Genomic DNA, 24077 nt, shown 5'->3' with positions numbered 1-24077 from the left:
TCTTTTTAATAGCATTTCCTTTTTTTTAAAAAAAAAAAAAGTGTCCACAATGACTGCAGCCTTTCTCTGCTCAGACCAGGGGATCTCTTGGCACTTACTGGCTTGTAACAGTTTCTGCAGTATCTGGCAGGATCCCCCTTTTGCCTGTGAGAATAAAGCAAGCTGAGTGAAGGTCACTGAGGTGCTTCACTATACATGTCGTGAAATATTTTGAGCTGGGCATGTCCAGTTACAGAAGGCTCAGGCTGGGGAGTTATGCTTCCTTTTGATCACTCCTAAATCAAATTTATTGCTAGTTTGAGTAGAAACCGGTGCAGAACAGACAAGCTCCTGGTGGAACAAGCGGCCTGAAATGCCAGGTATCCAGGCTGCTCCTATCATAGGGTACCATTAGAAGTGGCACAGCAGGTCTGTTGACCTTTGGTCTGATGTCCTTCTGCGTCTAAACACTGCGTCCTCCAGCGTGGTTAGGGGATGTTTTTGCTTGCTGCATTCTGGGATAAACACCCTGTGATTATACAGTGTCAGGTGGGCAGTGGTGTTGCTGTGCAGTAATTGAGAGCAGCTTTCAAATCCGGTTTTGCTTGTAAATTAAATGGTCGCTTTTACCGAGTGAGAATCGAATCAGTAGGAAGACCGTAGAAGTTGTCTACTTCCTTTATGAAAGCCGAAGTAGCTAGTGGGAGCTATGTGTGTTTGGTGGTAGTGAATCTGGGCTGGACCCCCAAGTTATATGTGGATTTTTTTTTTAATAGTGCGGTGGTTGGATATATGTCAAAGATCCTGCTTGTGTTATGGGCTTAAGTCTTGTCCTGTGTCAGCCACATTTACCACTTGCTTGACCAAAGCGTAGAGGGTGTGCACAGCAAGGAATGGGTAGGCAGTGCAGAAAGAACAGTGCTTTACTTGCAGGGCCTGAACATAATAAATGAAAACATTTGGGCTGACCTCAGCACTGCTTACCCAAACAAGCAAGGGGATGAGTTAATCTTCCATAAAGAGTACAAATTTATAGAATATCTTGAGGGAGGTATTAAACTTTTGTCTGCAGTTTCACGGCTTAGGGGGATCTTCAGAGAAGTTTGTAAGCACTTGAGAAGATACATCCCGCCTCTGTAAACTTGACCTCTTCCAAGCTTTGGACTGCCTTTCCTGCAGTACTGGTATAAACACAGGTCTTCATTTGACTCCTGCCCTTATCCCTAAATCCTTCTTCTCCAGTTAATTAGAGATTTTTCTTAAGGTCTCAGTGGCCGGTTTCTGATGATGGTTAGAGCTGTTCTGCTGAAGTTAGCTGAGTGCTGCAGACTCGACTACTGGGCTCTGGGATTCTCAAAGTGTCTTCAAGTTCTTGTCCAAGGGCATTTTTAACTTTCCTGCGTCTTCAGGTAGGCAGCTCTCTCCATCCAGCACAAATATCTCCTTCCCTCAGCCCCTTGCCTTGCAATTTGGTTCTCTGCACCTGTGGCATTTATTCTAGGTCCTGATCAGCTCTGGTGAAATCCCAGCAAGACTCATTTTACTGAGGAAATGCAACCACAATCTCTCCAGCACTTGCAGCATTGAGTGGCTGTAGTGCTCAGCAGCACCAGCATCTTGAGGAGGCAGCGGCTGTGGGCAGCCAGCATGTGGGATGTGGAGCAAGGGACCCCCGTCTTGAGGGGCCGGATCAGCGCTCCACCCTGGGGCCAGTGCCTCTAGGACAAGGAGGATGTAGCAGTTAAAATTGTCCTGTCAGGTAAGTGCTCCAGTCACCACTGCTATAGCCACTCTGGAGTGACAAGAGGTCCGTTGTCACCTTTGTAGGCTTGATCTGTATTTGGGCTATTGCAGGATACAGAAGACAGCCTAACACGGTTCCTGGCACCTCCAGGACAGGGTTTCATCCAGGGATTTGTTTCATGATGGCCTATACCCTACACCCTGGCTATGATGGACCCCTCTGGCCATCTCTGTGCCCTCTCTCAGGCAGCCTTGTGGCATCCACCTTTCTAAAATCCATTGCTGCATGTATTTCTGCAAATAACACCGAGTGCTGCAAGCATGGCACTTATGGTAGGAGGAGTGAGCAGCTGCTTGGTGTAGTAGTAGGTATTCTGTTGCGCTTGGGTGCCTCAGCATCTCAAGAAAAGCTTCCTACTTCTCAAGCTGTCCATTGTATTTGACTGTCTTGCATACAATAATTTGACCTTCTGTCACATGTTGCCAGACGTTCAGGATTTAAGATGAGGCTTTTCCTCCAGAGGTCTAAAATGTTAACTCTAGTACTATCACTGTGTCTGAGGGGACCTGGTATCTTGTCTTACTGTGGCACTGAATTGCAGCTTATAGTGTTTTGGGCCTGTTTCTCATGTGGCACTCAATTGTTTTGGAGTTTTGCTTTATAAACATAATTTGTAATGTTCAGAATCAGCAATCCTAAAGCTTGCAGCTGTGAGGGAAAAGAGCAGTTGGATTATATTGATGAAAGGCAAAACATGACAGTGCAATTGGCATATTTTCACTGGGGAAAACAATGTGCTATTTCTTTGTTTTGCAGAACCAGTGGCACCAATACAGCCCAACCATGACCTCGGAGAGCTACCAGCCATTGGTGAAAGGGTGAAGAAGCAGAAGAAAGGGCATGGATGTGCTCATGTGTAAAGACTTTTTGCCAAAGATCTGGGCAACTTCTTTGTGCTTCTGGGCTCTTCAGAGCGAAGGTGAAGAGGGGGCACCGCAGTGACACACACACCTTAAGAGACCAAAATGCAGCTTGCACACTCTGTGTTGTGCACGTGGTTGTCTTTGACCACCTCGCAGGGCTCTGTCAGAGGGGCCAGCACAAGCTCGTGTCATCTGTGGATGCAGTGTGCCATAGCCAGAAAATTTGATGTGAAGACATCGCCTGCCCATAGAGGTGCCCAGGGTGGGATTTTTTTCCCCTTCCAGCAGGACAAGCACCTGGGATTCCTCATAGCTCTGTATCTCTGCCTGCTTGCTACACCTTCCAGAAGTGCTGTTTGTACTCTACTGATATTGTTTATGTTAAATAAATGCTTTCTCCAGCCTCTTTGTTGTGGCGACTGTTTTTGCTGAATTGAAAAAAAGTGGGGGGTACTTGTTTAAGCATTGTGGTGAGACATGATCATGATTGTTTTTTTTAATCTTTAATGAAATGTTTGTTTTGAAAAAGCATATCCTCAGAATTGGGGACACTTGTGTGGGAGCCAAATCTGAGAGTAGTCCTAATGTTCCTGACTTGGATGAAGGACTGGGCTTTCCCGCATACCACAAGCACCCCTAAGCATCAGCCAGCTGTTTGTTTCGGAGTTAGGTGCATAGTTGTCCATGACACTCAGGTGATTTCTGCTTTGTACTGAAGGAAAAGGGATTTGTCTCCGACTTCTGAAGTTTATTCACTGTTTGGCTTCATTCCCTGTACAATGGGATGTATGTGTTCAGAGGAGACTTTTCTGCTGGAAGTGGCTGATGTGGGCGTGCTAACTTCTGTTGCCAGCTGTTCCTGGGCACCAAGCTTTTGTGAGGAGAAACATCTCTCTCATGTCTTTCTGTTGTGAAAAAAGAGAATGCATACAGACAGATTTGATGCTTTAGAATATGCATGATTATTGTTTCTAATGTCTAGACTAGAAAAGACAAGCTTGTACTCACCTCCCCCCAAAAAATGCAAGAGTTTGCAATGTGTAACTTTGCGCTGTAATTGCATGGGCTGTGACAGGGAGCATCTGGTAGTTTTAGAATTTGATACAAAGGCTAGAGCTACAGTGTATTGAGTAGCACCTGCTTGAACTGGGCTGGCCCACAGGGAGGATGTTGCCTACAATAACCCTAGCCAGCAATGACCTGACCTGCAACCTAAAATGATTCTCACAGTCCAGTGAGTCAAGTAGATGTTTTGTACTTGAATGTCGGTCCTCCTGTGAGTGAGCTTGTAGTTGTCTTGTAGTGGCATGGGTTTTGTCAAGGTTTCTGACTTAAGAAGGGAACTGGAATGACTTTACTCAAGACCACAGAGTGTAAATAACACTTCTGAAACCACTGCTAATCATAGCAGTCTAACATGAGCTAATATTTTGAGGGGAGGAGGAAGCCTCCTGTCTCTTTGATTTTTGTACACTTAACAGCACATTGTAATAACTGGCACTCTTCAGACATCTCTTACTTCTTCCACTTGCTACCAGAAGATTGACATGGTTCCTGTGTTGTTGTTCTTTGGTAGACCAGTTGCATGGGTGTGCATCTCAGCCCTACAGCTACTGTGTTTTTTCAACCCAGATGTAAAGGCTTATTCTTTAACGATATTCTTGAATGGAGTTGGGGAGAAGGTGGTATAGAAGAAAAAGGCAGAGAGGAGAAGAGATCTGAAGGCTCTCCTCCATGATCCTCAGTCCCCTTTGGTAGAAAGACTTCAAAATCCTAAGGATTTTTTTAAATCCCAGGGAGCAGTTCAGGCAGGACTGCTTTTGCTTCTGTTGAGCCTACGGGAAGGCTTGCCTAGAGCACAGAATGAGAAGCAGGTTCAGATATACTCAAAAGACCTGGGCCTACAAACTGCTTGTTGTTGAAAGACTCCTTTAAATATCAGCAAGAAAGGGGAGAAGCTCCAAACTCTCTAATAGAGCAGTATTTCTGTATGCTGAACCAAAACTGAAAAGTTTTATGCGACCTTAATTCCCTAAACCTGCCTAGTGCACCAATTTTAGCACTTTTGAGTACGTAGTTTCAGTAATAAATTAATTCTGATTGGAAATCAGAACTCTTTTTTAAGTTGTTAGGGGAAAAAAAAAGTCTTTGAGTACTAATAATGATAAATGTTTTACAGGGTACTTGAAGTATTTTGGTCCACAGGAACTGTTCTAAAACCTGGGATTTCCTGTCCTTAATTTTTTGTAGGGTAAACATTAAAATGTTTGAGAAGAAAAGGTACCAAGTGGAAAAGGGACTGTTGACAGATCAGGAAGGTCACTGCCCATGCAGCCTGCACAGGCGCTAGCTGTGCTTTGTGTCCCACTTGTGAATAAAGTTGGTGCAGTTCCTGAGGCAGACAAAAACCTCTGTGATCTCCTGTGTGGGAACAGCCATGGCTGGGCTATAAACTCTTCCTGGGTGCAAGTCTCACCTGCCTGACACCAAGCACACCAAGAAAGGCTTCTGAAGAGCTTTTTGATCCTTTTTGTTGTCAGCTGTTCTAGATAGCTTGCTAGATCCCATTGAGTTTAGTTTCCATGACTCGATTCTGTTCTCCTGTAATTGTTTCTAAGGAATTATATTTGTAATCACTTTAGGTAGTAGAAGCTTAATTTACCAGCATTGCCTTGTTCTAACCACTTTTTACCTAAGCTTTTTCACTTACATGTTTGCAATAATCCAATTCAAGCTCTAAGAAATGCACATTCCTTCAGAGAGACTGTTTGTCCCGTGTTATCCTTTCTGTAGCTGAACCAATACAGTGAGTTAACTAGTGCAATGATTTAACGCTGATGTGTTAAATTTAAGAGTGATCTTCATGCTGTACCTTTGGATGGTGATTTTCTGTACTGTGGCTGCACTAGTGGATTGTGCCACATAAAAGAAACAGTTTTATTTAAGCACCCGGTTGTCTGAATCCCCTTCTTTAATTTCTCTGGGGCAACTTCAGTAGAAATACCATTGCTAATTTCAAAGTGGTCTCCAAAACAGTAGTGAACTGGTTTTATCCAGTGAAATGTGCTTTGTGAGCTAAGGCTGGAGCAAGGTTAGAATTATTGTATTTAATATCTAAACATTGAGCAGATGGGCGTTGTTTCTTGAGGCACAATAAATGCAGGTAACTTGAAGGGGGAATGTTGAAACGGAGCAGGGTGAAATAAGATAGCCAAAGGTTTTATTATAAAACATTTTTATTTCTTGGAAGTTTTAGTAGGTAAATTGTGTAAATGGCAGCTGGTTACGTCTCATTTTCGGAAAATTTGGTTCCCTTTTCTTGTATTTTATTTTTTCCTTGTAAAATGCCCACAGTCCTTTGACCTATCTCCCATCCTGGCAGTGATGTTTATACTACACATTCTTCTACCATTTCATGCAGTCGGAGCTATCGCAGCTATGCTGAATGAGGTCCCAGCCTAACTACAATATTAACCCTGCAAATCTGTTCATTTTCTCCTGAGCAGCCCCAGGCAGGGTATACAGGAGAATGTGTCCAATTGAAAAACTATTACAGACTCGGTGGTGCTGCAGTGTGCTAAATTGCAACAAGGCTGTGTTTTTCTGCCAGAGAGGATCCTGCTAAGGGAGGTGGTGGTGTGTGTCTCATACAAGTTACAGAATTAGTTTTTTGTATTAGTCTCAGCCTTTGTTGATGATTTTATTTTTATTTGTTTCAAACTGATTGTCTGCTTTTAAGCACTGTTAAGTTCCCTTCCTCACACTCACTGCTTTCTTCCTGCTAATTGTCCAACATGTGCCTTTTTTTTTTTTTTTTCCCCCTGGTTGGTATCACTCCTTGCCTTCTTACTTTCACCTTAACAGTTGTTTTTAATTTTTTCTTCATTATTTTACTAAATATCATACTGCAGATCAGTAGCATCTTGGGTGGTGGTTGTACCACATAGCATTTATGGCAGACATTAGTTTTGCATAGCGTGTGTACCTTATTTTGTCTGGACTTGTCTTCATTGTGCTGCAGGCACCTCCTCAAGCAATTGTAGTGATTAAGCATGGTATTTCTGCAGATTTATATTAACTTCTGCTTATAAAGAAACAGAAGAAACCCAACTCTCCCCCTAAACATCTAAACTAGATGTTTTTCTTCATCCCCTTCGTCTTTATCAGTATTTGACCTAAGCTTGCTTTTGCGTATGAAAGAAAATTAGTTAAGTACCTTGTGGTTTATAGATGCCTTTTGTTACATATTACTTGGATTTATTGTGCAACGTTGGCCTGTAAATCATTTCAGTTAGACATTTACCTGGCTCATGTTGCCTTTATGGTTTGAGTCTTTAACAGCCATGAAAAATGGAGAAATTATGTTTTCAGCAGTGGCAGACTTTGCTAGTCTGAATACCCCGTAACTCTCTCTCATGGCCGTGCTCTGCTTCTGTGAGGTGTGCTGCCCAGCTCTGCAGAGATGTTTACAAGGAATCCATTACCTTTTGCAGCTGAAAGACGTGTCGAAAGAACAAAGAGAGTTTTGTGATGAAGTGTATCTGACTTCTCACTGCTTTGCTTACCTTTTAAATGTAAAACTTAGTAATTTGCAAGGGCTTTTAGTTCTCAGGGCATCCCTATAAGATTCCACCCGTACGGAGCTTTCCTTCAGTCGAAAGCGGGGTTGTCTCAAAACCGCTCTCAAATGCATTTCTATTTTAATCCCCAACTTTGAATGCAGCCTGCCTTACTGGCTCCAGCAAATCGCCCTGCCCTGCCCCACCCGCCGCGCGCGCAGGCTGTGTCTGCTGTTTGCTGGCGTTACATCTCTTCCTTTGTGACTAAAAGTTGGTTTCATCAGCAAAGCATCGGCTCCCGCTCCACTCTCGGAGCTCGCCTGCCTTGGGAAGTCGCTCAGACCTGCAGCCTATGCGGGGCACACGGGGGCATCTGTCGCCATACGTATAACTTTTAAATGGAAAATGTCTTTCTCAAAGGCTGTCGATGTCCAGTGGTCTGCAGTCCATGAGCAGTTGACTAGTCCAGGTGTTTCTGCTTCTGTTTCCGTGCTATGTGAATTGGGAGTTCGAGAGAAGAGTGTGCAGGATGGAGGAGTTGAGGGTTTGTATTTCTGTTCTGACTGTACAGCAGTGACGGAGGGCTTGGGAAGGAACAGAAAGTCTACCTGGGGTCATCTTAATTAAGGAAAGCAGTAATTGTTCTTGGTCTTTCTGTCTGCAGCTCTTTCTGTCAGAACATTTATCAGCTCTTGAATACAAGAATGAGGGGCTTTCTTTGTATGGGTTGTCTATCATGAGCAGTATTCAGGAAGAGCTTGTTTTATTGAACATGATTTCTACTTTGCGGGTTTTATCATGGCATTTTGCCCCACTTATTTAAAACGTAGCCAGTTAAGACTCTTAGAGCTAGTCTGATTTTAAAAACTGCCAAATATTTGTCTGTGCTTTAACAAGATAAAAATCATAAGCTGAGACTATGAGACAGTGCTACTGACTGGAGACTGTGGGTTTCTGTGAGGTTTTTAAGGACATCATTAACCCAGGTCTATCTCTCCACAGGACAGTCGGCCCAATATGTCAAGACCTCTGATCACTAGATCCCCTGCATCTCCATTGAACAATCAAGGCATCCCCACTCCAGCACAGCTCACAAAATCCAACGCACCAGTTCACATTGATGTGGGTGGGCACATGTATACCAGCAGCTTGGCCACGCTTACAAAATATCCCGATTCCAGGTAACTTTAAAAAGCTTGTTCTGCATGTCTTTGGCAACTCCTTTTCTTCCATTTCATGCTTGGACGTCCTGGTTCTGTCTCAGAATGAAAAATATAGTTCCTTTTGTTTTGAAATTAAATTAGGTTTCTTTGTTTGTAGGAGGTTGGAGACTGACTTTTCTTTCCCTGCTCTACTGTTTCAGAGATATGGCACTCTGCAAATACCTATGTGTATGTACTAAAGCAAAGTCACTAGTAAAGAGCACATACTTTCTACCGCCTAGAATTCTGGTTTTATGCCAGGGCACCCGTTCTGTGGTTTATTACATTCAAAAACTGTAGTAATACTGCGTTTAAGCAAAGGTGGGGGTGTTGGGGTATTTGTTTCTTTTGGAGCCATAACCGCTCTCCTGTACTGTCAAAGTGTAATCTCAGATGTATCACTTGAGGAAGGTTGAATGTAACAAAATATAGGACAGCATTAACTGAATACTTTTTATAGAATCTTAGGACTCTTCAGATAATTAGAGTCAACTCTCACGTACCTTCTGAATGAAACATTTGTGACTGGTAGCTTACTGGTATTAAGCAGTTAGAAAACTTCTGTATGCATGAGCAAGTGGTATATGTAGAGTACATGAAATAAGAGTGGAGCTTTAAGAAAACAACAGTGTATTGAACACAGTGTGTGCGGATATTATATAGTGGTGATGGCAGATAAACACTGTAGTGATACTGTAATTCTAAGAGTTGGCTATCATTTAGCAGGTGTTGATTAGTATTAGTCTATACCTTGCCCTTCACCACCTGACCCTGCTCTAGAGGGAAGGCAGTGTTACCTTCGTGGTCTTTCCAGCATTTGAGGGGGCAGTATTTGAGTTTCTTGATCCCACAGCTCTGACTTGCCTTTCCAGAAGGTACAAGGTACACTTCTTGGGATGTCATTTTGTTCTAAGCATGGGTTTCACTGGTACTACTACCTCTGCGGTGTTGCCTATGTAGTTTTAGATGGAACTGGGAGTAGTGCTTCTGACACTAGGAGCTGACAGGGCTAGAGGAAGAGAACAGTAAATAAAGGCGTATGAAAGAGAAACAGCTGGGCACATGGCCTTTCTTATGACAACCTCCTCAAGGCCAGACAGAGGAAAGTAATAGAAGCCGTGCCAAAGTGCAGGCCTGCCAGGAGAGATTGAAGCAAAGTCTAGGAAAACTTGAACTGTTCTTTTTTAGGACCTGCTTGTGTTCAGCTACTGGGATTTGTGATTACTTAGCGTTTTTTAGTAGTTGGGAGCAGTGATGATGTCTGAAGCTGTTGTGTGTGCAGTAAGAGGCTGCTGCTATTAATACATGCAGCTTCTGTTTCCATGTCAAATTCACTGGAACAGCATATTGCTTTAAGTGATGAAACACTAAAATGTCTTTCATAAGTGTGTATGGTGGCAGTGGAATTTAGGCTTAATGTATTCCGTGTTCAATTGAGCCATTGTAGCACTTGAAAATAGAAGCTATGCCTGTAGTATCAAAACCGGTTTAATAAATTAAACATTTTAAAGCTCTTCAAACATAATTTAAAGAAAACCCAAACTCTGGGTTGTAGTCATTCTGTTTCAAGTCGTTCTGACATGTGTTTATGTTTCAGTTCTGACAGTAAGTGTCTTTTGAACGCCTTGATGACTGAATATTTCCAGCGTAGCTGTTAGAACCTGGAATTCCCAGCCACTTCCAGAATTTGAGAGATATTTTTTTTTAACATTAGCAGCTTCAAAAGAGCAATTATTAAACTCGTTTGGATGTCAAGACAGTGGCATGAAGCAATAAGCTGGCAATAATGATATAGTCGTATGGGTTTCATCTGTGAAATTTTACTTTAACATTTTTTTCCAATGTGTGTGTGTATGTATCTATATATACCTATACATATATGGTGAGTGCTGGACACAAATTATCCAGTAATACTTGGACCTTAATACAAATTGTTCCTTGGAGCCTGAACCAGTCAGTCTATATCTACAGTCTAACTTTGTTAGTTGATCCAAGGTTTTGGTCAACACTGCTTGCATGTTTTCTTTTTCTGCCAATATCACATGTGTGAATGAGATCAAAACTAAGGCAGGGTCTCATAGATACCTTTGGGCCAGTTGAAGCCTCCTGAGGCTTTCTGTCATATGAAGTATTGTCTATGAAAAATAAGGTCTTGATTATCTTGCCTGAAAGAGCACTGCTCCAGGGATGAGTCAAGGCATAGGTTGCAGGCTCCAGCATCTAACAGGTTGAGACATGAAAGTCATTAGGCTTCTGACTCGTATTACATGTAGTCTAAGGGCCAGAAGCCTAAAATGAACCTTTCATCTGTGGGCCAGGTATCAGAGTCATCTTTCTTTGTGAGATTGAAAGGGTGATATCCAAACCAGCAGCTTTGGAGCCACTGTGACTTGCTGGTGTGAAGGAGACCTATCCTGATAGAGCAGTCTCTGCTTTGGAGCAAGTGTACTCTTCCTTCTCCTTTTGGGTTCAATAGCATCTCATCTTGTGCCTATTTTCTCCTTCCTAGAGTAGGAATTGGAAAGAGTACTTTTAAAAAGGGTTCCTTAAATGATGTCAGGTAAAGACTTGTAGCTTTCAGGGCTCCTTTTCTATAATTCTTTTGTTAGACCCCCCTGCCTGGTTTGTGCCTTGATGTGTAAAATGCATACTGGCAGGTATCCATTCATTCCTCCAAAGAAAAGCAGGTGCGACTATAAAAGCATCTTGCTACTGATGCTGGGTCCCTGCCCTTTGCTATGGAAAGACCGTTGAGGGCTTCCCTCAAATGCTCTTGCGATTGAAGAATCCAAGGAATTGGAGCCTATCTGTGTTTTGGCCAAAGGCTGACACAGTGAAGCAATCCAACAGAGAAGCAGCTTATCTAATAGATGGTTTGAATTGAGTATTCCCAGAATTTTAAATACTGAAGCTGAAATAATGCTAAAAACCCCCACATTTAAAAATCCAGTAGCGCAGATTTCAAAGGAGCCCAGTTATATTCCAGACTGGGAGAACCTACTGTTTTCACAAGGAAGGTCCTGTATGATTATTTTATCTTGTCAACAGGCTTTAGGTTCTCCCAAGACACCAGTGAGACCATGACTCAGACATGATCTCATGCAGCTGTGAATGATACAATTTACCAGACTTAGGCTTTAAGAAGAGGCAATTTGAATCAGTATATCTACCAAAAAGACCTAACGTAAGGTCAGTCTGCTGAAAGAAAAAGTAATTTTCTTTAAATCCCTGAGGAGGGGACAGGTGTCCTTTTGTGTAGCGCTCTCCACCAAGACTGTAGACTTTGATGCATTCATCCATATACAGATTGTTCCTCCTGTTTTTGAGTCATCAACTGATGGTTATTCGTATGTCCATGTGAATGAACTAAACAAATTGTTTCTATTCTGTGAGGAGTCTTACAGTTTTGGAATTTGTTCTGGTTTGAACTAGAACATGCCCTCCTATTCTCAACAACCTTTGGTTTACTTTAAATTAGCAGATCTGCAGGATGATATTAGGCAACATAAAGTTATCTGTTACAGATTTGGGTGCACTAATTTTTTGTTATTATTTTGGTTTTGCAAGTGAAGATTTTTAAAAAATAGGTCTGCTTTCCACTGTCCAGAAAAAAACTCATTCATTTTATTCCAGGGAAGATGGACACAAGATGAGGGTCTGCTAAAGAAGCCTTTCTCCCCAAGAGCTGAGGCACATGCATGCTGTCCCATTGTTCCCTATGGCCACCAGAGAGTCTGAGAAAAATTGGTTGAAGTTTTAGGATTTATGATTATGAACAGAGGAAGCACAGGCCTGTTAATGCTGATATTTGTACCTGAGCAGCTTACTCTCCTTTTAGTGCATTATTGTCTCACTTGGGGTTGGCATTCCAACTTCTCTCAGCCTTAATGCTGTCTGTATGGTATCTACCAAAAGTTATACTGCACCAGGCTAAGACAACCTCAGCTGATTATCAGAACTAAATGGAAGATGTTTAACTTCGATCATATGAGCATCAGCTGTCTGATATCTCTGATATCAGCAATATCAGCAGTGTTGTCTGTCTCATGTTCAAAGCATCTGGACTTTTAATTAGTTCTGTCCAAGTCATCTCATACAAATATTTGCATAACACCATGGCATTGAATTGCCACATCCTGTATTCCCACCACAGAATGGGAAAATTTAATTTAAAATCTTGTATATATTTCTTTGTACAACCTTATGGGATATCTGTTTGCATTGCTACATCTCCCATCTTGAGTTACTCCCTGCATATGAAGATGAATTCTTCTTATATGGTATTTCACAATACTTCCAAATTTCTGCCCAGGGCTGTTTCAGGTTTTCATATGAACCAATCCATTCGTGTCCCAGTTTTCTTACCCAATCTTCACTCTCAGCCCTCAGGGAAATTAAATTTCACACACTTGGATCCAGTTAGGACACTGGCATTTTTTTTGGTTGGTAAGGGTTTCTTCTGCATTGAGAACACAGAATTACTTCGGAGAATGCCCAAACTGTCCTTGGCCTTTTTCAACAGTTTGCGAGCAAGGCTAATCCTTCATAGGTTATGTAGGTAGACCTCCAAGGACATGCTATGAATTAGGCAGGTTAGCACTGTTTACTTGTTTCAGAGCTTTAGCAGTTTCTGTTGTCCGTAGACTGTCCCCAGTTCCAAAATAAGACACCGACATGGCCCTTAGTTCAAACTTCTGCTGGTTGCAACACCGTGCTGGAGACTTATTGTTCAGTAGGAGATCTGTTGTGGTGCGGGTGTTCTGCACTTTGCGTAGGGCTCTCTGTAACACCTCCACAAGACCAGCCCCATAACGACTTTCCTACTCACCTTGGATAGTACCTCTCACATTGCTGTAAGTGATGCTAGTTCTTTAAAGAAATAAATCTAAAATTTTGTGACTAATAAGCATTGGGGGATTTTTTTTTTTTTTGAAGGAAATATTGCCAGATTAGGTGTTACTGCATCTTTATTTCCACTCTCCTTATTTGGATTCATCTTCCTGAAAGGTACATCTCTATCTGTGGAGGTATTTGGTGATCTTCCTGTGGTAGCAACATCAAAGCCTGATGAGGTGGTAGTTCTTAAATCATTGTGACACTACAGTAGACTTGCACTTTTTGAGAACAAACATTGTGTTGCAGAATCTAAAAAGCAAGCTTCCTTGAGAGTTTTCAATATTGCTCTACACTAGCTCTGTCTGTTGCATTAGTGTGAATGGTCCAGGTTCCAGATTTTTAATATTTTGTAACATTCCTGGCAGCAGGGGAATAAGCAGAAGTTGGCAGAGGCTCAGTTTAATCTTCATTACCTATCCTTGCTCATCTAGTTATTCACCTTTTATATTTCATCATTTGATTGCTGCATGGCCTTGTGGTGAGGGAAAGGGAGGGCTTGGGATAGGGAGGTACTCTCTCACTGACCCATTCTCTGACCCAAGATAACTAATTTAACTTTGAGCTTTGGTTGCTTCCTACCAAGGTTAACAAAAAAGCAATTTGTAGAATGCTTTGGGATGATGAGTGAAAGTGTAAAAGATTACTATCTCTAAGCATAAATATTTCTAGATGCCAGTAACTGAGATAGAAACAGTTGATGATGCTGGTATCATCAGTAACATGTGTTAGTAAAAAATGAAATGTTGATTCATGAGGACTAGACTCAATACAGTTAGGCAGTACAGTTGTTTTGGTGGGTGTAACCACATATGCAAACTTGGGGAAAAAATGAAACAGAACTGTGAATGATAGTATACTTTATGCTTATTTCAAGAAATTCAGAGAATTTACGCAACTGATATTGTAAAGAGAAATCTTTTGCAACACACATCTGTCAATAAAGAGCTCAGAGGGGTATTTTCTGGTCCTGACTGAACCAAGATTAATTGTATCTAGGTGTGTATATTGAACTTAGGGCATATATTGACCTCATTTTGCCTCAATTAATGATCACCACAGGTCAGTCATCACTGTTGCCTCAGTAGAAGTGAGTATTTTCCAAATCTTAGTCCTGTAATATGTCTAACTTGCAAGGTCAGCAAGTTGTTGCTTGTGGCTGGTGACTAGGTGAAAGAAATAGCACCATCAGATTAGCAGGTTCTCACATCATGTGGTCAGTAACTGGTGGTGAGTCATCACTGAAAGGGGCTACGGAGTTGATGTCTTCCTGTTCTGAGTGTCAGTGAAAGTGGGTTTGTGTATTATTTATTTGGAGGATAAAAAGCAGTGGTTTGTACTTGTTCAATGCTTTTGCACTCAAATGCGTGAAATGAGAGCAAAATCAAGATAGTGGATTGTTAGAGTACTCTTTGCACATACACAGACCCAGAGAAAGTAGATGTGCAGGCTTGATACTGCAGGCGTTCATGCCATACTTAACTATGGCTTCACAGCTATGACAGTGTGGATGGAGATACTCAAGGGAATAAATGTCTACATTCAGGAGTGTTACAAAGGTAAATGCTTCAGCTCCTTATTTCTGAGGCTAGTAGTCCTCTGAAGTAGCAGACATTTTTCTTGATGGGAAAGAAGAAAATCCATATCATCAGTACAGCTCATAGATCCCTTTCCCAGTAGGCTTGTGTATGGGTTGGATGAATTTGTATGGGTTGGATCAACCTGTAAGTCACAGAGAGGGGATGTTGTCAATAACTAGTTGAAGGGTCTGTGCTCTGAGAAATCCTTTCACTGCAGAGGCTGCTTGATATCAGCTTGATATCATGCGGGTGGAAATTTGTCAATGAGAAACAGTTTATTGTTGTAGTGTTTGCACTTTTCTACTCAGTAACTTCATAAACCAGGCTGAAGGCACCCAAACAGTATTTCTCGTTCTAACCGACCAAGAAAATACTTGGGAAGGAAAAAAGGAGTGCTGAGTCTATGGGTCTTGCTGGTCTGATAAGGAAAAGCCCATCAGAAGCTGAGGTGGCACTGAAGTATTCTGCTTATTGGTCATTTCTGATAGGGTCCAGGTTTGAGCCATAGTCTTGAGGTTCAGTGGTTTGTTTTGCCTTTTGCTGTACTCAGTCCTTACACTCAGGAGCATCTGTATGTTAGCACTAGGTTCTCATCCTGCTCCTGCATGAGCTGTTTGTGCTTCATTGGTCTTTCATAAATTGCAACGTAGTTGCTACGCAAATTGGCATCTGTATGTAATTGCAGAAGTAAACATTCAGCTTCCAGTTTTACCGTCAACACCCGGCCACCTCTTGGGTGTGTTTGGAGCTTTAGGATATAGATTCCAATTTCTGGCTTACTTCTTTCTGGTAATGATCAACCTTCTGGCTGGGTTTCATGTATACAAGTCTGCTTGCTACTTGGGGATGTATTTGCAAAGGTTGCATAGGAAATGGTGAAAACTGCTTAGGACCCAATAGTTATCTGCACTCATTTTAATGCAAATAACACATAAATGCTGTGTTGGCTAGGGGAACGTCAGCAGCTCCTGTTATGTGGATGTCTCCTCTAACTTAACTGGTCTGCAGTTTATTCAAATGTCGTAACCAGATGACTGTCACCTGGCAAGCTTTATTTCTCCTTTGTCTTTTGTACTCAATCTTTCTTTCCCTTTAGTGTACAACTCTCAGGATGTCACTGTCTCTTTGACTCCTGCTACTCAGTATCTTTCTTTCGTCCCCATTCTGCTCTGATCATTGACCCTACCTTTATTGTCTGAATTCCCTCATTGCTTTGTCTTCCTTTCTTTTTCATTTACACTTTTATATCTGTTGGAAGGAGTCAGAGCTCACAAAGTTCACAAGTGATCTTTACCTCGCTAGATCAAGGCACATTGATTGCTTGTCCCTTTCTCCCCACACATCCTTGGTTTTCTGGCTCTTGTTAATGGTGAGCTTTCTTTGAGTAGTTAAGGAGCCAGCATATTTTATAGATATGCTTTTGCTCTTAGTGGCATCAGTTGAAAGGATGCTCTGAGACTCATTGATCTCTTTCATTGAGTCTTTAAATCAGTAATCAGATAAAGTATTTGCAGCTGTTATTAGCTTGAGTCTGTAGGACTCTTCCAGAACAGTTGTGTCTACACTCATTTGGACAATTTTCTAGGAACTTGCAAGGCACTTCTGCCTGCTTCGGAGAACTGAGGGGCTCCTGTAACAGTTTGAAAGCATTTAAGCTGAGCTTGTAGCTACTTCTTGGGGTGTGCCTTAAGGAAAGCAGTGGGCTCATGGTCACCTTCCCACCCAGTCCTTCCACTGTGCAGTGCTGTGTGCGTAGACACTTGGGCTACCTCAGGTGCTCAGAGCATTATAGCACAATGCTCCACCTGGACTCGTTTATCCTGCTTCCAGCTAACTCAGCTGTGCCACGTCTGGTACCCAAGCTAATTATCGAAGACCTATCTTTTATATTTCTACATACCACTGCATTTTGCAGAACAGACACTTGGTGGAGGAGAGCAGCACTGGCAATTCAGTTTCCAGAATCAAATTCAGTTCATAATCAAAAACCTTCTGTTTGTGAAGGATTATAAAAGGTGAAAGGGGAGAGTAATAGAAAGATGCAGGGGTTTTGTTCATAAGATGAGATGGTTGAGCATAGCAGTGTTAAATGCAATGGGGTATACTTTAGTAGTTCATCAATTTATAAAGATTAATTCTACCTCTTAGACCCCAGTGGGGTTTTCATGTTAAAATGTGACATGCCTGTCAGTCAAATGGTAGACATAATTGTTCTTTAAGTGACCTATTAAAATCCCATTCCTTTTAATTAAAAATTGTATTTGTGTTCTCACACAGGCCATATCTGAACGGTAAAAACTCTTTTCATATGAGGCACGTTGCAGGTAGAGAGCTGTCACAAGCTGTGTGACACACGCATGAAACAGGAGGAGTGATTGAGTCCCGGTGCAGACATGTGGCTTGCCCTTGGCTCCCGCTGACACGGAGGGAGATGGAGGGATAAGCAGCATCTCCCAGGACCACACCCAAACCCTTTGCATTCCTCACCTAAGAAATTGCTTGTAGTTACTTCTTGTGGCATAGAAAGTTATAGTACACAGCATTTGCCATAAGTGTGTCACTTCAGAGCAAATGATGGATTACGTCCTTCCACACCCCAAAAGTCGTCTTTGTGCTGTAATTAAAAAATAAATGTTGCAATGTGAATTGGAAATATTTTCTGCCGTACTATGAATTTGTTTTGTTAGGTTGCCTGGATGTAATTGCAACAATGTCAGTGTATTAAACCCTTGTCACGGGGTAATGGTTTCCTGCCGCTACACCAGTGCCAAGGACTGCTTTGCTTAGCAGCTCTATTGCTGTTTATCTCCATCAGCAATAGTGATTATTTTGCTTCTGTGAAGCTTTTTTTTATTTTATTTTATTCCCTGCATGCATACTATAAATTATAGTTCTGTACGAATGCTAGCCACAAATCTTAAACAGTAGGAAGCGCTGCCATGCCAGAGAGCGGCTCTCCTGAGAGCTGGTTTCAGGTTCGCCCAAACTTGTCGGCAATCCGAGGGGAAGAAGGCGTTCCAAACTGTGAAGGTCTGCTGGGCCCCTTCTACCCATCTGAAAATTGATCCCTCTTAAACAGTTTAGAGGGCCCTCGGGGTCTTACAGCTTACATAAAAAATGAAAGCCCTTCCTGTCTTAGAGCAGCGCAAGCAGTCAATACAAAAGAGAAAAATGATCTTTTAAGTGTATCCCATTGAATCCATTATCTTGAGGGCCCATGTGTGATGCTTCATCAGAACATCATCATCTGTGATACATGGGAGAGCGGGTGAGGTGCTGTTCAGGGGATTTCAGAGAAAATGCTGCAGTACTCGCAGTGCCATAGGACAGGCTAGATATGATACAAACCAGAAAATGAGAGCTGCAGAAAAACGGATATGTTCCTCCTTATAACAAATGGAATTCATATTTTACATGTCTGAAACAAGCAAATCATTCAGGAAAAGTTTTGAATGTTTCTTTTGCAGGTATGAAAGCCCTGTCGGGCATCTTGTATAAAAATGCTTTGCTTTTGATCAGAATACAAACTTTCAGATTTTTTTTTACATTACAATGATAAAGAAAATAAAGGAGGAAGGAAAAATCAGTGTTTGTAGCATCAATGCATTCTAGCCTTGTTTTGGGGATGTAGTGAAAGGGTTGGACTGCTCTGTCATGAGCTGAATTGGTGTTGAATTTCTGGTTCTTGTGAGCAAGCGTCAGCACTGTTAGTTTTTAAACACTGGAGTTTTAAATCTTTTGCATGCCCCTATGTAGTAATGATTCATGTGTTTTTCTTAGACTAGCATGAAGGGAAGATCTTTGATTTCTGTTGTTCTGAGTTTGCAGTATTTACTTAATGGCATAGTGGTGTTTTTTACCAGATTATTTGGTTAGGAGCTGATCTTTTGCTGTCAGTGTTTCTGTACTGCAAATAATAAGGATGTTGGTCTTTGGTAGATTATATGCAAGAAAACAGAGAAGAAATCAGCTTTGTTTCCAATAACTAGTAGTATCAATAATTCAGAAGTGTTATTGAAAAAATGTATTTTTGGAGGGCAAAGGAAAGAATGAAGAAGCAGTATTTTTGCATGCAACTGAGTTGTCAAACGCACATCCTTTGAGGTGTCTTCCATTTCCTCTGGTGAAAGGTTTGCTTAAATAAACTGAGCAGTAGGCAGTGGGTGTGTGCCTTTGCACAACAACATACACCCAGGTGCTTTATTGGCCAGGGTGATCCTAAAGGCAGAGCGCTGTCAACATTCCTAATTGGTTATTACCCAATAACACACACCCTCCAGTGTCTTGGGACTACAAAACACTTTTTACCTAGCCTTCCTACATGAATAATGAAGCACTTCAAATATTCATCCAATTATAGGCAGCCTCTCTTTTGACTAAGGGTTGCCGAATGCAATTGGACATACTTCTGACATAGAATTTCAGGCTATGTCTATGTTGGAAGGGTTTAGTCACAATTCTTGACTTCTGGGGAGAGATTAGATAACACTATGATGTTAAGTGTTCTACCACTAACACTTCTGCAGCATCAAAAGCTATTGCCCAATTGATTTGTGCTATTAAATTCTGGTTTACTAGAGTATAATTTCAGAGTTTTAGAAAAATGCATTTTTAAAGAAATGTTATGCTTGGAGCTTGTCACATGAAACTGCTCATGTTCTGTTTGAAACAGGCTGATTTGCTTGTTCTTCAAGTGCTGTGGATACAGCTGCATGCAACTGAAGTCACCATCAAGAGTATAAAAAGCAGACAGTTAGCGTGTATACTGTTCAAACATGTGGACTGTATTTACTGTCCTCTTGTAATGTTTTTCCAAACATTTTCCTGCTCATCATGATTGGCTCCCGATAGGCCAGTGTCTGACTTTTAAGTAGGTTTTTCTCATGTTTTGTTAATGTTTTCAAAAACAATGTCCTCATCCCTTACAAAATATTAAGGTTTAATTTTACTTTACTAGCTTCTCCTATGAATAAGCTCCCCTGAATGTTAATCTTCCCTCTGGCCTTCCAAAACCTGACAAAGGTATTGTGCCATACCCCTGCTCATGGCAGTTTCCATCCCTGCTGCAGTAACGCCGCAGGGAGTCACGCTGGCTCCAGCATGCCACCACAGAGGCGAACCCTGCGACAGTGTCCGTCTTTTTGGTGCAAAGGAGATACACAAGTAGGGAAGTGGTGGTAAATGTTATTCTAGGAAGATGTAAGCTAGGGAAGTGGTGGCAGGAAAGGTGCCTCCCTGCTTGTATTTCCCCCATGGAAGACCTAACTCACAGGAAAGGGAGAGGAGAAAAACTGCTGCTTTTCTGTAGCTAAAGCATATTTGGAGGCTCCACTTTTTATCAGGTATTCTCATTTTCCCGGTTTCTAATACTGCTGTCTCATAAAGCTGGGCCTTGGGCCATGCCTTTCATACCAGTCTTTTCTTGCTTAGTAGCTAACCCTGATAAACTCATCAGCAGAGCTACAATTGCACTTTCCCGCTTCCACTTTGGATTAATGGTGTAGCGCTCTGAAACTGAATGGATGCTGCTCTCTGGACTGCAGAGGTCTGGTTCCAGGTGAGTGTTTAATTTTCAGCTTGGGAAGTAGAAATAAAAGCCCTAATCAGGTATGTTTCATGCTTTTCTCTTCGGTAGGCTCAACAAAAGGAAGGGTGAAAAGGATGTTATTGGAAGTCGCTGCTTGTCTGGTATCATTGCAAGGCATAAAGCATTGGTTTGAAAATAGAAGGAGCTGGTATGGCTGTGACTTTCAATTGTGTTTAGCTTCCATGTGGGTCACTTTATTTCCTATTAAAATGCTAAGTAGTTAAATCAGAGGTGTGAGTCCTTCTTCCTTCTCTTTCTTAATGAAGTCCTGGAAACATGACAAACATGAAGGGCCCTGGGAGTGACGAACATAAACCAGGCTTCTGTACCATGCAAAAAGCATAAAACTGGTAGCACAGTTCTCATTCAAAGAAGAAAATTAGTCATGTTGTCCTCCAAACCTGTCCCTGAGCCTGCAGAAGCTCTGCTGGGGCGTGCCAGGCTGCTCCCCATTGGGACAGCTTGGCTGCAGCTCTTCCAGGAGCATTTCTTCCAAGGGACCTTTCTGTTGCTGTGAAGGACCGCAGGAAGGACTTTGTCCCTTGACCTTGCATGGCGGAATATTTTTTTTTGCAGCATGTTTCCGCTGGGAAAGGTGAGTGGTAATGAAAGCTTTATCAGTTAGAAATTGCAGAGGCTGCTGACAGAACAAAATAAATGGGGTGAGGTCCTGAAAAAAACAGTCAGGGAAATCTAGTCCTGATAAAGGTCGAGTTTGTTGTAGCATGTTGCTGACTAAATGTACGTCTGAAATGAGGGCACATCCATCATAGCAGAGTTTATTTTCCTCATCACTGTCCTAATATTATTCTGCTGTAGTAACAGAACACTTGCAGCGGTGAGGGAGCAGAGTGGGAGGGCGGGTAGAGGGGGAAAGCCTGTCCCCTGCTAAGTGACTCTGCAGGGTTCAGCCAGCAGGAATGCATTTCTGTCAGCTTTCCCTGCTTCAGAGGTTGAGGTGAAACCCTGCTTTGTCTTGCCTAAGTGTCCAGTGATAATAAATAATAAGCCAGTGATGTGGTCCCAAAATTAGATGTGGAATTTAATTTTGCCTGTGTTCACAGACTCTAAGGAGCAAACATGTCTTGCCTGACTTTGATCCTGCAAAGAAGCTTGAGCTGCTATCCGCAGTGATACACTGGCTGGTTTCTGTACCCCTCAGTATTGTTTAGCAGAGGATTTTCAATGAAGATCAACCAGCCCTTGAAGCACAGTGGAGAAATACCCCTTCTTTTTGACAGTCTGTTGTGAGGCTCAAGTCTTAGTCAAAGTTCTCATTGATCCCAGCAAAGCCGTTGCCTTTGCATTGCTGGCATAAACTCCTTCCTTCCTTACAGCAGTGTAAATCCCTGGGGCATATCCTTGCCAGAGGTCTTTTAACATCAGAGCAGGTAGGTAGTGGCTGGTGGCAATTAGAGGCAGCAAAGATCACTTGTGTGCTTGCGCTGCTGCTGCTCACTGCAGCTGGAGCTCTGGGTGGGCTGCTGGATGCAGGGATGGTGTGGGGCTCGTGGGTGCAGCTGATGAGCAGTAGCGCTTGGGGCAAGCATCTGACGGAAGCATCTGCAAGCAGATCTCAGTCACCTTGCTGCTTTTCTATTGACTATATCACTGCAATATCAGTGGTGATATTACAGAGCCCAGTCTGACCTCAGGTGCCTTCTCCCTCCTGTTAAAACCCATCATGAAGCTGGTGCTCAGCAGCAGGTTCTGCCTCACAACTGGACACCCGGGTCCATTTCACCTCCCGTGATTTCTTTTTTTTTGGTAAGCGTGTTGTGGTATACACTGAGGGAAGAAAAGCTGTACAAGAGTGGGTGACCAAGGACTGCACCGTAGGTTTTCATCACGAGGCTGCTTGGTTAATGCAAATAAATACAGATTTTCGTGCATGTGGTGGTTAGCAAGAGAATATAGTTAGATGATCTGGCTCCATAGTCAGTTGGCTGTTTTAAGATGTTCTCTTTCTCCAGATCCCTTCCTTTCATTGCATTAATTTGCTTCTGCCTGCCTCTAAACTCTCAAAAAGTAGTTTTTTAGGAAGGTAATAGGAATTAATCAGAATCTTCCCATAGCCCCAAACTGTTTATTGTAACACTGGTGGCTTCTGGAGAGGTGGGCGTGGAGAGTTTTGATGAAACAGTGCAGCTCTTGATTACCCCAAACTATTTTCAGGCTTCTGCACCTTTTGATAATGTGGTTCTGTAGATCTCCTGTAAAGATAGCAGAAAACAATTATATCTGTGCCTTGTGGTGATGCAAGAGAAAAAAATCAGAAATCTACCAAAACACCTGGATTTCTGTTAAATCAAAATTTCATTACATTCAGAAACAGAGCAAAAAGTATTGGTATTAAGTAGCTATACAAGTGGAGGGGCTAATGCAAGGTTGTTGTAACATGTTTTATTTTCAGCAAGCATGGAGAAGAGGAGAACTTTTTGAAACCCTTTTCTCTCCCTGAACCTGCCTATATTGGAACTTGCATTATTCTGAAAAACTGTGGTTCTGAAATTCAGGATTTTTTTCACTAAATTGTTAGCTTTTTTTCTTCTCGTTGGTAAGAGAGTTATAGCCTTTTGGCATACATACCTGTGCTGGTTGTTGACCAGGGTTTTTTCAGTCCCAGTTATAGTTCATTCAAGCTGTAATTTAATCTATCGATACGAGAGTTGTGCAGTGGTACCAATGTCTGGGGACAAGGGCAGATGCAGAAAGATGCTTAAGGAATGGTGCTTTTTTTTCCTTTTTAAATCCAACTGTAGTTAAATTTGGTTCTGTCTTTTTAGAGAAAGGCTTCAAAATTAAGTGAGTGAAATAATGAAAACGTACAAACTCAAGCAGTAGGCTGTTCCATGGTCAACATCTTTCTGTTAACCTAAAAGCAGTGTTCGGCTTGGTAGGCAACTTCTTTATTAACAGCCTGGAGTTGCCACAGGGAAATTTTGGCTGTTGGATTGTGTTGGTTTCTATCAGGAACATCACAACAGATGTAAGATCTATATCCTCACTACTGCAAATCCTCCAGACTGATGGAGTTATGCTTATTTGACTGTTTCTCCACAGATCGTTTCCCGCATCTTTGCCTGCATTCAGAATTTGTTAGTTGCTACATGACAGAGCTGTCGTAATTTTTCAGCTGCACGATCGCCAGTGCAGAGGCACAGGAGGTGTACGTGGAACGTGATCCAGTCCTGCGTGGGTGGGCTGGGCTGTCCTCCATAGGTGTCTGTGGCTGCCCGTTGGCTGTAGCTCAATCTAGAGTCAGCTCCCTTCAACACTCTGCTAAAATACTTGAGGCTGACTGTCCCTGGCTGACACAGTCCCTTGCACTGACCGCCTGCAGTTGGGAAATGGGGATCCTAACACACTTGCAGTGTGATACGGCTTTGGATGGCACTCTTCTGTATTTCCTCTGGTAAAGCTGCAACTCAGGAAGAAGCTAAGAACAGTCAGCTCCTGTGTGAGGGTAACCTGAATTGCAGGGTAAAATAGTGCTTAAATTAAAACATTACAAAGTCCTACACATTTTAGGAGCACTACAAACTATTTCTCACAATTTCATGTCATATAAACTTGTCATTTTTTATTTAAGAAAGTCTGATTTTTCTAT

General features: G+C 42.1%; 1 protein-coding gene and 1 long non-coding RNA gene across 6 annotated transcripts in view; both read left to right on the top strand.

Moving 5' to 3' along the window:
• KCTD1 (potassium channel tetramerization domain containing 1) overlaps window positions 1–24077 on the top strand; it is a 104430-nt gene that overhangs the window by 59551 nt on the left and 20802 nt on the right. For all 5 annotated transcript variants that reach the window (XM_074879975.1, XM_074879968.1, XM_074879958.1 and 2 more), the window contains exon 2: window positions 8208–8386. In XM_074879975.1, coding sequence (XP_074736076.1) covers window positions 8223–8386 — 164 coding nt within the window. In that variant the 5' untranslated portion in view covers window positions 8208–8222. The remainder of the gene's footprint in view (window positions 1–8207; window positions 8387–24077) is intronic.
• Window positions 1442–3052, top strand: LOC141948039 (uncharacterized). Its single transcript, XR_012630351.1, has 2 exons — window positions 1442–1738; window positions 2540–3052. It is a non-coding gene; the product is annotated as an uncharacterized LOC141948039 (long non-coding RNA).

The sequence above is a fragment of the Strix uralensis genome, chromosome 1 (genome assembly GCF_047716275.1).
Source record: "Strix uralensis isolate ZFMK-TIS-50842 chromosome 1, bStrUra1, whole genome shotgun sequence".
NCBI classification, from domain to species: Eukaryota; Metazoa; Chordata; class Aves; order Strigiformes; family Strigidae; genus Strix; species Strix uralensis.
This window is presented reverse-complemented; position numbering and strand designations above follow the sequence as displayed.